Raw genomic sequence first — 16,325 nt, 5'->3', positions numbered from 1 at the left:
TGTAAGTTTTGGTGACTGAACTAAGGGACTTCCGGTTACCAAACAAAACCTAGCCAGATGGCTAGTGGACGCGATAGCGTTAGCATATGACACTATGGGCCTCCAATGCCCCATATTGTGTCAAAGCTCACTCCACCAGAGGCATGGCCTCCTCCTGGGCGTGGTCTAGTGGAGTTTCTATGGGTGACATTTGTAGATTGGCAGGTTGGTCCTCACATCTACTTTAACCAGATTCTACAGTCTGGATGTCCCTGCACTGCAGGCACAAGTCCTCGCTGTATAAAAATACTAAGACGGCCTAACGAATATTAGACGGCCTTGTAAGCCCGTCCCCGTCATAAGTTGGCATTTGGGGCCTTCATATGCTTCAATGCTTACACATTCCTTATAGTTACCGGCCTCTATGAGCCCAGTAGTATAAGACGTGTGTACATACATATTATATATATAAATTATGTGTCAGTAACTCTAGTCTTGAGCCCTTTCTAATAAGTGTTCAAACTTGAGGGAGTACATGTCACTGCGCTTATCATAGCACGGCGGGATTTTACAGGTTCCCATTTAGCGTCTTCGACGCAGTACGAACTGACCGTTCGAAAGGTAACGTACTCGATTACTTAACGTAACCTCGGTTCCCTGAGATAAGGGAAGGAGAATTGCGTAGACGGCCGTGCTATGGCGCTGACTCGGGTGATCGTCGCTTCAGTCGATTTAACCTGATGTTTTTGACAGTTACAGCGTATTTTATATGCCCCTTTCGCGGCCTCTTGCACTCAGCTTTGCGTGCTTTGTGCCCATTGGTTCGCTCAGATTACACTGTTCTGCCATTGGTTCATGCAGTTCCCACTGGCCAGCCAATAGCGTGCGAGATATCTCGACACTGTTTTGACTGGGCAGTAGCACTGCGTGATTTTACAATTACTTCAGTATATTCGAGAGTAGGAGAACCTACTATATTCGAGAGTAGGAGAACCTACCCATCCCATATAGCATCTTCAACGCAGTACTCCTTCCCTTATCTCAGGGAACCGAGGTTACGTTAAGTAACCGAGTACGTTACTTTTTCATATAAGCAACACAAATTACTCAATTTTCCCATTTATATGTATGAGAGAAATCGTAAGTGCAGACAGAGGTGCTGTGTGCAGGGGCTCGGGAAGATGTTTCAAGTTGTTGTTTTTTTTGGTGAACTATCCCTTTGAGAAAAATCAACAGTTGGTTAAGAAGTCCACTGTATTACTTGCTCTCTGAAGTACACAATTACAAAACATTATAAACCTTTCAAGGTAGTTCTAAGGTCAATGACCATTCAAAATTCTTCAAAGGCCACTCGGTTGTCATTTGAAGATTCGGTCCAACGTTAAAACTCAAGAGGGAAGATCCTGTGCCAGTCGATACACGATTGATGTTCAATTCCCGTCTCACCGTCAGAAAGTCACGACCTGCACCTCTGGCTTTTACTCTTCGCGCTTCTGGAAATATATCTTCCGGGTCAATATCACACCCCCAAGGCATATCGAGAATGCTAAATCATATTGATTGATCACCATAATGCTTTTCAGGGTGGCAGATTATGGTATAATCTATATAGCACATCAGATTATGAAATAAGAGAGAATTAATCCGTGCAGTGTCATGCACAGTCATACAAGTCATCAATCCTGGAGTCAATCGGTGAGTCTTGACCTTCATTTGGTCACAGCACAAGCACATAATCCTGCTGTAGATGCTGATCCAGCAATGCAGCGCATCAACCGTGCAGGTCACGAGCTGCACACTGTGTCTGTTCTTCACGCGCCAACACTTTGCAAAATGTAAATGCTGACACAAATGCTTCAGTAAACATCAATATGTTTGTGTACATATGGTATTAACTAGAAACAGGAAAATGTCAAAAAATGTTAATCTTAAAATGATTTTGCATTTATATACAAAAATATAGCCTATTTTATATTTAAATAAACATAAATCGGAATAGTTGGTGTGTCTACACGCGCACACATCACTGAAATGTTCATTATAAAATAATATATAAAATCTACTTACTTTATTTATATATTATCATCATATAAATAGGTTACATAGACCTACACAGTACACATAAAAACACATACATTATATAATTAATATATTATTTAATATTATACTGTGTGACTGTGTGTGTGTCTGTGAAATATCAGGACACAAATGTGTATAATGACATGGGTATGACATAGGTATTACAAAAAGAGGGTGAAATATGAGGACGTTCCCCATGTCCTCACTTTTCAAAATGCTTATAAATCACACAGAACAAGTTTTTTTTTTCACAGAAAGTAAACTGCACAGTCTCCTGTGATGGGTAGGTTTAGGGGCAGGGGCAGTGTAAGGGGATAGAAAATTCGGTTTGTACGGTATAAAAACCATTACGCCTATGGAATGTCCTCACATTTCACAAAAACAAACGTTTGTGTGTGTGTGTGTGTGTGTGTGTGTGTCGGTGTGGCCTGGTAAACCCTACGTTATAGGGACAAAATGTCCCCACAAAGATGGCAATATCCGAAATCCTTGTCGGGAAATTTTAGGGTTATTATAAATCAGACTTAGTGATGTTTTTTGAAAGTGTAAAAAAAAAAAAAAATAAAAAAATATTGCAGAATGTTTCCTGTGATGGGTAGGTTTAGGGGCAGGGGCAGTGTAGGGGGATAAAAAATACGGTTTGTACGGTATAAAAACCATTACGCCTATGGAAAGTCCCCATAAAACATGAAAACATAACGTGTGTGCGTGATATAGAAGTAAGGTTATCTGACTGTCAGAATATTCAACTGCTTCTTTGATTACTGCCATAGAAATGTTTAGAATATATATTTTTTCCTCGGTTATAGTCTTGGTTTGAAAGTTTTAGATTAGTAAAACTTAACATAAAAAAAAAAAAAATCTAGGTTTATTTTGATTAACAGATTATCATTGTAGTTTCGTACATTAGGACCAACTGTCAATACATATTGAATTCCACTGGAAGATGCTCGTCTGCAGCATGTTGAACTGGTTGTACGCGAGCGCCCTCTAGTGGTGTGAAGGCGCACAGACAACCACCACATACATTTTGTGCAATAATAGACATTTCACAAGTTGGTCCCATTTCATTTATTGCGCAAATGATGGATGTTTACATTTTTAACAGGTTTTTAAATGCAGACAAGAGCACAGTCAAAGACAAGGACAGATAGAATTCTCGGTTACACACATATTACGGAAATCGATAATATAATATAAAATCGAAGACAGCATAAGGAGAACAGCAGAAAGCAGGATGCATCAAACATACATGCAGGGTATCCGACTCCATGCGGAAAAAAACCCTCTGGCTTCTCATGACATGTTGCTCCTGCTACTGATGATCACAATCACAAACAGACAAGGCGGACTGACGGTTATCACATTACACAGAATTAGGAGACAAAGACAGAAGAACAAAAATGTGTTATCCACACACATTCACATTCAAATAGATGAACATTGTGTTCATAGTGAATAGCTGTAATTATAAAACAGTTTGCAGCATCTCTAATTAACTTAAATCTAAAAAGCAGATAAAAGCAGCCTCCTCATGCGATCAGAACGGAGCTGAACATCAGAGGGACGGTGCGTCATTCAGGAGTATATCATCTGAATGCATTACATGCATAACTAATGTTGCACAAATATTGAAGTAACATACCTCTGTTAAAGTTACCAGTAGCATCTGTAAGAATCTGTCTGAAACCCCATTAAATGTGTCAAATATTAAACAAGTGATGCCATTATTCTTTCAGTACTGAAAAAGAATAAAATAGGCTCAAAAGAAACAAAGTACTAGACGTGCATTAAGTTAGAACAAATTAACAAAAGTGAACCTCAAAAATGGCAATCTATGTGAAAGAAAAAAAACTGTAGATACAAAAGTAGCGGTATTACAATATGAAACAGCAATATAAGGATATAGCTTTCAGAATAAAAATTAATTCACTTAGTCAAAACTACAAAGAGATTTGAAATCATCGCCTTTCATTTCAGTGAAAAAGGAGGCCGTTTGTTTTAGTTTTGCAAGTACGCAAATTAAAGGAAGGCTTAAAGGGATAGTTCACCCAAAAGTGAAAATTCTGTCATTTTTCTGATATTTTGAGGAACGTTCATAACCAAACAGTTTCTGGTCCCCATTGACTTCCGTAATATTTGTGTTCTATACTACGGAAGTCAATGGTGACTAGCAACTGTTTGGTTACCAACATTCTAGAACTTGATGGTGAGTAAATGACGACAGAATTTTCATTTTTGGGTGAACTATCCCTTTAAGACTCCTGTCACCAATTTTTTTTTTAATAAATACAAAAATACATCTCAGCAGAAGAGGATCCGCCACCTGCTACTGTAGAAAAGGTTAAAAAAAAAAAAAAAAGAAAAAAACAGATCTGCAGGTGCACAGAACGGCATGATGGACCACATCACAATATCTTGAATTGTTCAGTGGCTTGCAAAAAATACATAAAAAAAAAAAAATGCTAATTTAGCCTTACACTCAAATCAAAATCTGAGTTATGAGAAGCTGTATTTCAAAATGACCAGCGACCAGATGATTAAAAGCTATTTTTTTAAAAAGTTTATTGGCAGTCCATCCAGAACACTTCTAAATCTGCTGCAGAGCCAGCTGAGGGAATAAAGGAACATGTGATGCTTAATATTATTCATATTGAATGGCTACTAATTATACAGAATACTGTTTTTTCAAATGGTTCAACCCTCTCATAACTGGTTCTGACTACACATTTTAACTATTATACACTACTGTTCAAAAGTTCAGGGTCAGTAAGAATATTGATTTATTTTTGAAGGAACAGAATAATTCAGCAAGGGAGGATTCATTCAATTGATTAAAAAAAAAAGTAACTTTTACATTGTTAAAAAAAACAAATATTTTAAATAAATGCTGTTCTTTTGAACTTTCTATTCATCATAGAATCCTGAAATAAGAATTGTAATCATTGATAATAATGAATGTTCCTTGAGCATAAAAATCAGCATATTCAAATTACGTCTGAAGGATCACATCACACTGAAGACTGCAGTAATGATGCTAAAAAAGTAGCTTTAAATTACATTCGAACAGAAAACCATCATTTTAAATTGTAATAATAGTTCACAATATTACTGCTTTTATTTTGGATCAGCCTTGGTTATAGCATAAGGAACTTATTTCCAAAAAAGTGTACATTATATTAGGAGTTGAATTAAATTAAGGAAGGAAGGAAGGAAGGAAGGCTTAAAGGGATACTTAACCCAAAAATGAAAATTCTTTCATAATTTACTCACCCTCAGGTTGTTCTAAACATGTATGAGTTTCTTTCTTCTGCTTAACACATAATTATTATGTTAAGAACGTTCTTCAAAATATCTTGACTTCTGTAATATTTTTAATACTATTTTCTATACAATGGAAGCCAATGGAGACTAGCAACTGTTTGGTTACCAACATTCTTCTTTCATTTTTGGGTGAACAATCCCTTTAAGAGTCAACCCACTGCAACAACAAAAAACAAAAAAACATTTCAATCATCTCACGGAATTAAGCATCATTAAATTATATTACATTATATTAGTTCTTGTACATTTTAATTGTTCAAACATTTAATATTTTAATTAAAATAGTGTTTATAAAAATAAATAAACTACAACTGTGCTTCACCGTATCACTGACTGGTTGTTCATATGACTGTGCAATTTCATGAACATTTAGCAGGTCATTTCGAGTGAATGAGTGAATGGGTCTTGCGATCAGCTCACCTTCTGAGCAGCTTCTGCAAACTGCTTGGCTCCATGGAAAAAGTGGCTGGTCTTCTCATCAGCCCTCGCCAGACGCTCCCCACGCTCACTCAGAACCTGACTGGCCCTCCGCATTACATTCCCCATCTTCTTCGCCGCCGGAGGGGATGGGCTACTCCTCTTGGATGGTTTAACAGCTGATGCTGTGGAAATAAGCAGAAATGCACATGAGCATTAAATCAAGTTATAAAAGCTCTTATTTGACACATTTACTGTTTTAGATACTAAACAGACTTACATTTAATATGGAAAACATACATATTTGTGGAATTCTGCTCTGGAATTATTTTTCGGAAATAAATTAATACTTTTATTAATACAATTTGCGTTCTGGCGCAATATGGCTGCCATCTGGTGGTGGTTGAGATCCCCCCCCCCCCCTAAATTAAATGAATTGCTAATTACAACATTGAAATAAAAATGTAAAGGGTTTAGAAATACTACAAAGTCGTGAATATAAATCATTGGGATTCATGCTTAAAAAAACAGTGCACATTTAATTGATCTATTATAACTTTTATGTTGGTTTGGTCGTTTGGCTGTTTCCTTATAAAGTTCCAGAAATTTGTGTGTTTTTTTTTGTGTGTTTTTTTGCCAGGTGGCTTTTTTAAATTATATGATGTTATTACGTTGCTGTCTTGCTGCCAGCCAATCGCTGCATTGCTGATCGTAGTTTTGAGTATCTATACATCTGCCCTCTTCAGGGAACATGCAGTAATCCTAGACAACTTAATCCAATCCACAAATTCGTTTGAAGAACCAAATTAGCCAGAGATCAGCTATCACGATTAGAAGATCTGGGATTTGTCAAATCATCTCAGATGTATTAAGCGAGGTACGAAGAACGGACCCCTGGGCTGGGGTTACATTTTGGCAAATGTAAAGGCCCTTTCACATCAACAGTGAATTGAATAAGCCTCAGGCTGAAGGAAATGCAAATTCACACCTGTATAGAGGGCGCAGTTAAAAAACCTTTCAGCTGTGCTGCCATTCTGGATTGTAGAAGAACAAGGTGCATGAGGAAAAAAAAAAAAAGTTCAACACTCTCGAAGCTTAGCAGCAAAGACATTGCTTAATAAAGTGAGATTATACCTTGCATTACTTTTTAAAATACGTTTAAAAGTAATGCATTACTTTAATAGTTTCGTGAAAAAAGTAATCTGATCACAGAACTCGCGTTACTTGAAACGCATTATTCCCAACACTGATTGTAATTAGAGTGATTTGTATGGTGCGTGAAGTTGTATACTACCTTATGTACATAACACACTTATTTGTTCTATGGATCGGACTAATCTACACTTGAAATGCAATTCTGCAATGCCATTAATCTCATTAATTGCACAAAAAAAAAACAAGCAAACAGGCAGTATATGACTATGAGGTGTGTGAACTGGGACATTGCATTTTGTGCCGCCAGGGCAGCTTGGCACCTCTCCCATTCATTACACACCATTCATCCATGATCCGCTGTGAAGGCTGGTGCCACTTCACTCATCTCCGCTCCTCTCCCCCTCCTCAACGCCTGTCTTTGTGTCCCTGCGCATGCCTTCATCTGAACAAAGTGGCCTCTGAACTAATCGGGCCCTCTTTGCAATGGAGCCATTCTCTGCCACTGCCGAGAGATCTATCAGAACACTACAAACAACCACCCGACGACAGGGCCGACAAAGCGCCCTCTCTTCCTGCCTGGACCCTGACTGATCTGACCCACACAACTCGACAGACAGGAAAGGATGGAAATGAAGGCAATTGCCTAAAAGATACATTTGTAATACATTGTCTAGGGGTCAGTGAGGTTCACAATTTTCTAGTAAATAATTCATTTAAACACACAATGACTTGGATACACCTCTTCAATGATGAGAATGTTGTTTTTCATTTCTGCATTAATTTTAAATTTTTTGGAGCATAAAGTAAAAAATGTTCAGGTGAAAACTACCCTGATCCAATAATGGAGGGGGGGGGGGGGGCATCATTAAAAGGATGAAATTACTGAAAATAAGCCATTCAATGATGACAACAACAATAAGAATAATTATTATAAAAAAAAATAAGCATTCTACAAAAAATTTTAATCTTGAAATAACAATAACCATGTAAATAATTATCATTGTAAGAAAATGAACATTATTAAAACATTTTTTAAAGGATTTATTATTATTATTATTATTATTATTATCATCAATTATAATAAATAAATACAAGTATTAATGGGTAGCCATATTGTACATGATTTCGAGCTATTAAAATAATCTTTTTTTACTTGATGGCTACACCATCGTTGAATTTAAAGGGATAGTTCACCCAAAAATAAAATTTACATTTACGCACCCTGAAGTTGTTCCAAACCTGTATGAGTTTCTTTGTTCTGCTGAACACAAAATATTATATTTTGAAGAATGTTTGTAACCAAGCAGATCCAAGCAACCATTGACTACCATAGTAGGGAAAAAAATACTATGGTAGTCAATGGCTGCTCGGATCTGCTTCTACATTTTTCAAAATATCTTCTTTTGTGTATAGCAGAACAAAGAAACTCATACAGGTTTGGAACAACTTGAGGGTGAGTAAATGATGACAGAATTTTCATTTTTGGGTGAATTATCCCTTTAAACTTCTTTTTTTTTTTATGTATAAATGTTTTTTTTTTTTTTTTTTTAAATAAGACACTAACATAACCTCAATGGTTTTGGAGACACACACACACACACTCACAAATCCTACTAACCTTCACGCTGAAGCGGACCCTGGTTTGCAGTCATACTGTTCTTCATTCTATTCAAAAAAATCTTGCAGCGGTAGATGGCCATGTTAACAGAACAAGCATCTAAAATATGGAAACATACATTTTGTTTTGTTACAGATCTCAAGCTCTCCATACATATTAATTCTGCCAATATGTCAAAACAGCGACCCGACTTTTCTAAACCCACTCACCTCCCATTAGCTTTTTCTGACAGTTGACAAAGTTAGTTTGGCATGGAGCACCAGGGCTCTTCTTGCTCTCCGGAGCTCCTGGTATCTTCTGTTCTCCAGGGGACGATGGGTTTCCAAGCTTTGCCTCCCAGTAGTTCTGACAAGCATGGTGCAGAACTTGCACAAACATGCATTTCTCTGCAGCTGAGCTGGCCACCCATTGATCCGAGGTGCGATCGAACACTAGGTCGAACTCAGGAGTGTCCTAACAAATATTCAGAGGAGTCAGAATAATGGAATGTACTGGGGGGGTGGGTGTACTGTACTGAATTTAGAAGGATGGTCACCTTGTCAGGGTTGATGCCATTGACCTGGCGAAGCTGCTCCACAGACCATTGAGACCTTTTAGCAAACGGTCGTGTGCCTTGATACTTCTTAACTTTAGTGATGAGGACTTGAGCTGGCCTACTGTTAGTAACTACATGGAAACACGAGTCAATTATGTCTACATCAAACTTTAAGACTTCAAACTTATTTCTCGAACTCACTAGTTTAGATTCTTATAAAATACACATTACCTGACAAGCAGAGGAAAGTTAAGTAGTCCTTCTTGCGAAACGACAGTCCCTTCCTCTTCGCCCTTCTCCTCACCTCAATGGCTACCAGTAACTTTTCATCTCTCGGGACAAAGATCTCACGGCTGATTGCTGACTGAATGTTCATCTTCAAAATGCCTTGAAAATATTTCCACAATATAGGAACTTATGAATGCATTTTTGCACCCAGGAAATGTTGGAATATAGAATTTGAGCCAATTGACAATATATACCGTGCTGGGTAGTAATTGATTACATGTAATCTGGATTACATAATCAGATTCCAGAAATTAAGTACTTGCAATTAAATTACATTACATTTCAAAATACCCATAATCAGACTACATCACAATGGCAGTGAATTATTCATAATTGTACTTTTTTGTTATGTTTTACATTTTACTTTCTAAAAAAAACCCTACTGCTCAGAAGATCTTCCAGGTTTGTGGAATTGCACACAGAGTCATGGGACTATCATTGAAAACTGAGACCAGCATTTGATCACTGGATTTACAGAAATCATTTCACGTTCAAGAAGTGTTTTCTTAACATTGCATTTCTAATCTCAGATCCTAATGAACACATTCATTATTATTTGAATTATCACTCAGTGAGTCATTTAACCATGTATTACTGCCTTTGGAAGGCTTTTGCCTTTCAAACTATTTTAAACGTTCACATTTTATATTTACATGCCTCTTTGCCCTAACATATTTACTTGAAATAAGCTCAAAGATTAAAGTTAATAAGTTCGATCAATAAAAAAAAAGTCAATAAAAACAATAAATAATAATAAAATTAATGTTCACAGTTCTTTAATGTTAGTTAATGTTCACATGACATGCAGGTAAACATCAAGTCTTTTAGTAAATGTTTTGTTTTGATTGTTTATTTTTTTATTATTATTTATTTTAATTTTACAATTTTATGACTTAACAGCTTTTCATTAAACTCACAAACCTCAGTCTGGGTATGTGGACAAACCCAACGGTTGGGTTTGTGTATTTGACCCAAATTTGGGTTGAAACAACCCAGCATTTTTTAGAGTGTGTGAAACGCTGACGTAATGTAATATTTAATGCACTTTATGCTGTTGATAAAGAAAGGAATATATTTTCTATTGTCTGACGAAGAGCCTGTGTGCTCGAAACTTAACCCGTGTGTGAGTCTACTATTACATTTATTGCATAATTTTGGAGCTGTGGTATGCCAACTTTTTCAGTTTTTTATTTATTTATTTTTTATTATCTCTTTTGTCGCACACCCAACTTTGAGCATATTTTTTCCAATATGGAACCCTATTTAAATTAACATGATAAATTAGTTAAGTCAAAAGTAATCTAAAATAAGTAATCAAAAAGTAGTTGGATTACATTGCCTAAAATGAGTAATCTAGATTACATTACAAACTACAATTAGTGTCATGTAATTTGGAATCAGTAACTGACTACAATTTGTACCTAATCTACTAGCACAGTAACGTTAGGTTTTTTATTTTTTATTCATTAGAAATATTCACTACATAATCATTAAATATAGTCATATGGTATTTTATTATAATTTTTTTGTATAAAGTTTATATAATACATTTTAATTTACATTTTTAAAACAATTAACGTGTTAAATGCATTTGTTAAAAAGTTGACAGACTTCTCGTTAGCTCACCTGTTGCTTTAAAAGGTCTCCGAAAACAGAACAACTTTATGCATTCGTAAAACCACACAAATCTTTGATTAAACAGATAAAACAACACACCTTCTGCTAGATCTTCCTGGTGCTTTCTTCCTCCCTCGAGCCTTGAAGAGCGGTGAGAAGTTTTCGGCAGCCCAGTCTGTGTCTGCGCCTCAAGCCATCTTTATCCTGCATGTGGTCTAATGAGAGACTGTTGGGCGTGTGGCAAGTCCCGGAGAAAACCCACAGCCACAGGCTGTGTCCTCTATGCCAATGAGCTGCCTACTGAGAGAGCGCTTCAGGGACCATAGACGAATCTGAGTCAGCTGAGCTCAAACATGTTGTCTAGATTAGCGGCTTGGATTTGAGACAGAGCCACAGACACTCAAACACACGCTGAAAAGTCGTCGCTGATAATCACGTGCAGCCCGGTTGCTAAGGATTGATTGGACTTGGACATACATATTTTTAATGGAACAACTCATTTATGGTTGTTTATAAAGTCAATATAGATACGACGTTATAAACAACAGTAAATTAGTTTTTATTTAAAAGTTGGAATCTAAATAGCCTACATAAATACATGCATTTAAATTAACTGATAAATAGGAATTTGAATTGATTCTATATTCTTGAATCTTGTTTGATAGAAGGATGGTTTCCTAATGTAGTCTAGACTATAATAAAATATTACACCGTTCAATAGTTTGGGCTCGACACAATTTTGTAAAATGTTTTTCAAATTCCATAATGCTCACCATTTGCTTGATTAAAAATACAGTAAAACATTAATATTGCCAAATATTATTACAAATTAAAAAAGCCTAACTTTTCTTTTATAATATTTTATATAAAAATTAATTTACTCCTGTGATGCAAAGCTGAATTTTCAGTATTACTGCAGTCTTCAGTTTCAACATGATCCTTCAGAAATCTTTTTATTTGCTGCTCAAGAAACATTTCGTATTATAATGAATGTTGAAAACAGCTGTGGTGCTTAACATTTTTGTAAAAACTGTGATGCACTATTTTTATGTCATACATGTTAACTTTAACGCTAACATGTATGACGCTTGACACTCTTTTTTATTGCATTTTTTCCTATCACATATTTTATTAATCATCATAAATCATCGAAAGCTTATGGGCCCTATTTAAACGATCTGAGCGCATGGCGCAAGGTGCACTTAGCGCGTGTCCGAATCCACTTTTGCTAGTTTAATGACAGAAAATACGGTTGCCACACCAGGTGCATTGTCCAAAAGGGTTGTAGCTATTCTCTTAATGAGTCATGGGTGTGTTTTGGGCATAACGTGCAATAAACCAATCAGAGTCTCATCTCCCATTCCCTTTCAAAGCCAGTTGCGCTTGCACAATGGGGGATTCGTTATTTACAATAGCGGAATTTGAAAACGGAAAGACTGAACGCTTCTCCAGAAAGGAATCCTTTTATTTTTAATATGTGGCATGTTTGTGTGCTGCTGCGTGTGTAATAAACAATTAACAAACAACGTGCCAACAATGCAACTGAATACACTTCGTTTTCAGACCAGCACGCCCATGGGCGATCAGATGGGCGCAAGGGCATTTGCTATATAAACAGCGTGGAGCTTAATGTGAAAATGATAACTGCGTTGGGCTGAAACTAGCAAAAAACACTTGCGTCGCAATGCACCGGGTGTATGATAGGGCCCATTATCTCAGTATTGATCCTGTGAAACCCATTTTGACAAGCTCCTCCCCACTTGTGGGCAGTGTCAGGTTTCAAATGACAAAATGTACTGCACTATTTTAGTGTCAAAACGTTTTCTAATCTTGACAAAATACATATTGTATCGTTGGAAAGGTCTGAGACTCAAGGTTCCATGTCTGGTGATTGTTTTGTGACAGAAGCGATATTGTGATAGAATTGTATTAATTTGTGACAGGACAATGCATTAGAAACTATTTTTAAAAATAAACATTCAATAGAATGTGGATGTCACCCGGTGGCTATTTTTGGTACAACGCCTAAACAAAATTTCATGGGAACTTGAATTTTTGTGATATCAACTTCAAATATGGAACACAACTTAGACATATGGCTAGGATTTTATACCAATTTTAGATTTTAAAAATATATATTATTTTGTAAAATATACGTATCTTGTATAATAAAAAAGTACATTTGCTTTACAGTAAATTTAAACTTACTTTTTTACTCTTTCATTGTTTAAGTGCTTTCACTTCATCTGCTGAGTGTCTTTATAAAGAGATCAACCTTATCACAACCATTTAAGATAAGGCTGTAAAGGCTTAATGTAAAGGCTTGTAATATGTCAAACTATTAGCATGGCATTGGTGGAATATAAAAATTGACAATTTTTAAAATGTATAAGCAAGCCATAAGTGCAATTTACCATTTTAACACAGGCCCAAACTATTGAATTTGTATTAGCTATAATACAAAAAGATAGAATTTACATCAAAATGCAGTTGAGTTCTATATCATGCACAGCCTTTGACATTAACAACAAAATATATGGGAAGCATTTAACCTTCCATTTTAAAAGTGTATAGTGCGACACAACCCACCAGTTGAGAACAACAGCCCTAGTGTCTACATTGTTTATGGCTAAAACTAAATGACCCCTCAGAGATGAATAAAGTTGTATTGTTCACTTCAAGGTCCACAGCAACACCAGTTGATCCTAATATTGACTATGCAGTCAGCATTTACAAGCAATTCAAAAGAATGAGACAAAGCAGGCGGTCGATATCAATTTTAATGAAAATCACGAGGTTCATAAAAGAGGAACAGCTTGGCGTTCACTGAAGCTAAACATGAACAGACACGCCGGAGTCCAGTTCTAATATATATGCACATAATGCAGACCGTACCCTCTGACCACAGACCTAATGAAGATCTCACTGTTCAGTTTATTGGCACATTCAAGGGTGAGGTATAAGGAGAAATGTTAAGTGCTTTTTTCTTGTCATCGTAAAGGCATGGGGGTGTTGATTTCCAGGATTACTGTAAACAAATCATACAAAATGAATACAGAAAACATAAACTTAACACAAACAAATGATAGTTGTTTCATAATGGCAAAGTCTTTGCGACTATGTGGTTCTTTAGTGCAGTAATACATTAGAAACAGTAATATGTTTGATATGCCGATTGCACACCGTTGACATAAAAGAAAATGCCACAAATGAAAAATGTTAAGCGTTTCAACTTGCATGGACAGAAGTAAGAGGAGATTTTACTAATCCGGACTTTCTCTTTCATGCATGTTAAAGCATAAACTCTAATTAAGTGGTGATCATAGCAAAGGGTGCAATTCAAATATGCAGTAAATTTCAGTGTCTATCATGCAAGTGTAGAGAAACTAAAGCCTCAGCGTATTAGAAAAAAGTAGAGGGAACAGGACCGGAAATGTCTTTAAAGGAATAGTTCACCCAAAAATACAAATATTCTCTCCAATGATGTTCCAAACCCATATGACTTTCTTTCTTCAATGTTAGACAAATGGATACTTTCTTAATTCCAGAATGTACTGGTTGATCTTTCAATGAAATTACAACGAATTGGAACCGAGGCTTTAGAGGTGCGAAAAAGGATCATAAAAGTGGTCCATACAACTTGTGCACTATGTTCCAAGTCTTCTGAATCTATAAAATATTTTTGTGCGAGGACCAGACTGAAATTTAAGTAATTATTCACTGATAACCTACTCCTAAAACGCTGTGACCCGATCAATGATTCAGCGAACTGAGTTCGGGAACCGGATCAGAACGAATCATTCAGATTCAAGATCTGACTCAAATAAAGATTCTTTCATGAATCAGACGATTCTCTTGCGAACTGTGGAAAGGAGAGGGGAATAACGACTTAAATTTCGGTCTGTTCACGTTAAATTCAAAGGACTTGGAATATTTTCCCTTTTATGAAACTTGTGCTTTGCTTTTATGGTGCTTTGCGTTCTTTTTGAAACTTAAAAGCATCTTCAAAGTTATTATCGTTAGCTAAAACTAAAACCATTCAAAAAACATGTTGTAACTAAATAAAATAAGAGATAACTGAAATAAAATAAAAAGGCAACATTTCTCATTTTCACTTAGCCTGTATAGACAATAAAAATAACAAACAACAAAATTAAACCAGAAAATATAACAAAATTACAGCATATTAACTATACTAAAATAACACTGGTCGCCATTCATTGCAATTGCATGGAAAAAAAGCGACTACAATTCTTCAAAATATCTTTTTTTTAGTCACATGGAATGGAACAACATGAGGGTGAATAAATAATGACAGAATTGTCATTTTTAGGTGAACCAAGTGTTCACTGACGGTTATGTGCACTGTTCCTGTCGACTATAAACTCAATATTTGGCCATCTTTACGAGTGATGCAGATTGTTTTTTTATCATCTAAATAATGTAAACACATAATGCTCAATTTATAAAAATCTTCAAAACTATCATTTATAGGCCAGGAAATAGATCCCATCAGATGTATTCCTCAAAAAAAAAAAATTGTGAACCTCCAATCCAGCAGTTTCTTGTCAGTCATACTATACAACCACAAATTAAGTTAATACACATCAGTCAATATGAAGAGTTCGCTGCTTTGGGAATCATCAAGGTGTGAATGGTCCTAGCTGAAACAAGTAGGATAATTGTCATCATTTCATCGAGGTTAAGAACAATCCTAGTTGAGGGGATGTAGGGGAGAGAGTAAGTCTCTTCCATGGGTGTGCTTCTAAATTAAGGAAAAACAAGGCAAGGACAGGATCCCTGACGCACAGTGAACAAGGTCTGCTAAACTAAATTAAGGGATTGATCAAGGGTGTGAGAGTTCATATGTGTGTGTTATGATTCAGGGTTGTCCTCTGCCATGTCATTCACTTCATTTGGACTGTACATGAACGTTAACAGAAACAGAGCCACATCGTGGGAGCACCAATATGCTGTGTGTGAAGTCACGGCTGACCAATAGCGGCTCTCCACCAGGCCCTCCCTCAGCTCAAAGTCAATGCGTCGCTCAAGCTCCACTGCAAAACAGTAAAAAGAAGGACGTCATTAGCACAGGTGTAAGAGGTCTGATGAATTTCTCTGCAAAAGCAAATTTAACAGATCATAGAAGATATTTATGGAAGCTGTTTCTGAAAAATATCTCCAAACTGTGACTTTATTTCTCGCACCAGCGACTTTGCTTCCCTTAACTTTATAAATCAAACAATTTGACTTTATACCACACAAATGTAACTTTATATTTTATGACTTTATCGCTCTAAATTGTGACTGTAT

The 16,325-nt window shown here is 36.2% G+C and overlaps 2 protein-coding genes across 3 annotated transcripts in view; both read right to left on the bottom strand.

The window, feature by feature from the left end:
• Positions 1 to 3,109: 3,109 nt before the first annotated feature.
• On the bottom strand, positions 3,110 to 11,302 carry stxbp6l (syntaxin binding protein 6 (amisyn), like). Its single transcript, XM_079831045.1, has 7 exons — positions 11,112 to 11,302; positions 9,339 to 9,494; positions 9,108 to 9,238; positions 8,782 to 9,025; positions 8,573 to 8,671; positions 5,803 to 5,984; positions 3,110 to 4,669 (listed from the first exon to the last, which is right to left on the bottom strand). The coding sequence occupies exons 2-7, from the start codon at positions 9,481 to 9,483 to the stop codon at positions 4,649 to 4,651; spliced, it is 822 nt and encodes a 273-aa protein (XP_079687171.1). The 5' UTR covers positions 9,484 to 9,494; positions 11,112 to 11,302; the 3' UTR covers positions 3,110 to 4,648.
• Positions 11,303 to 13,774: 2,472 nt separating this feature from the next.
• Positions 13,775 to 16,325, bottom strand: part of ddhd1b (DDHD domain containing 1b) — a 29,577-nt gene continuing 27,026 nt past the window's right edge. The window contains exons 13-14 of one of the 2 annotated variants that reach the window (XM_079832012.1): positions 16,009 to 16,069; positions 13,775 to 14,040 (exon numbers count right to left, since the gene is read on the bottom strand). In XM_079832012.1, coding sequence (XP_079688138.1) covers positions 13,959 to 14,040; positions 16,009 to 16,069 — 143 coding nt within the window. In that variant the 3' untranslated portion in view covers positions 13,775 to 13,958. Of the gene's footprint in view, positions 14,041 to 15,488; positions 16,070 to 16,325 lie in introns of those variants that run through there. The other variant, XM_079832011.1, reaches the window with a different exon arrangement.

This window comes from Gobio gobio (genome assembly GCF_949357685.1).
Source record: "Gobio gobio genome assembly, chromosome: 12".
NCBI classification, from domain to species: domain Eukaryota; kingdom Metazoa; phylum Chordata; class Actinopteri; order Cypriniformes; family Gobionidae; genus Gobio; species Gobio gobio.
The sequence above is the reverse complement of the archived record's forward strand: the minus strand, read 5'-3'. Positions and strand labels throughout refer to the sequence as shown.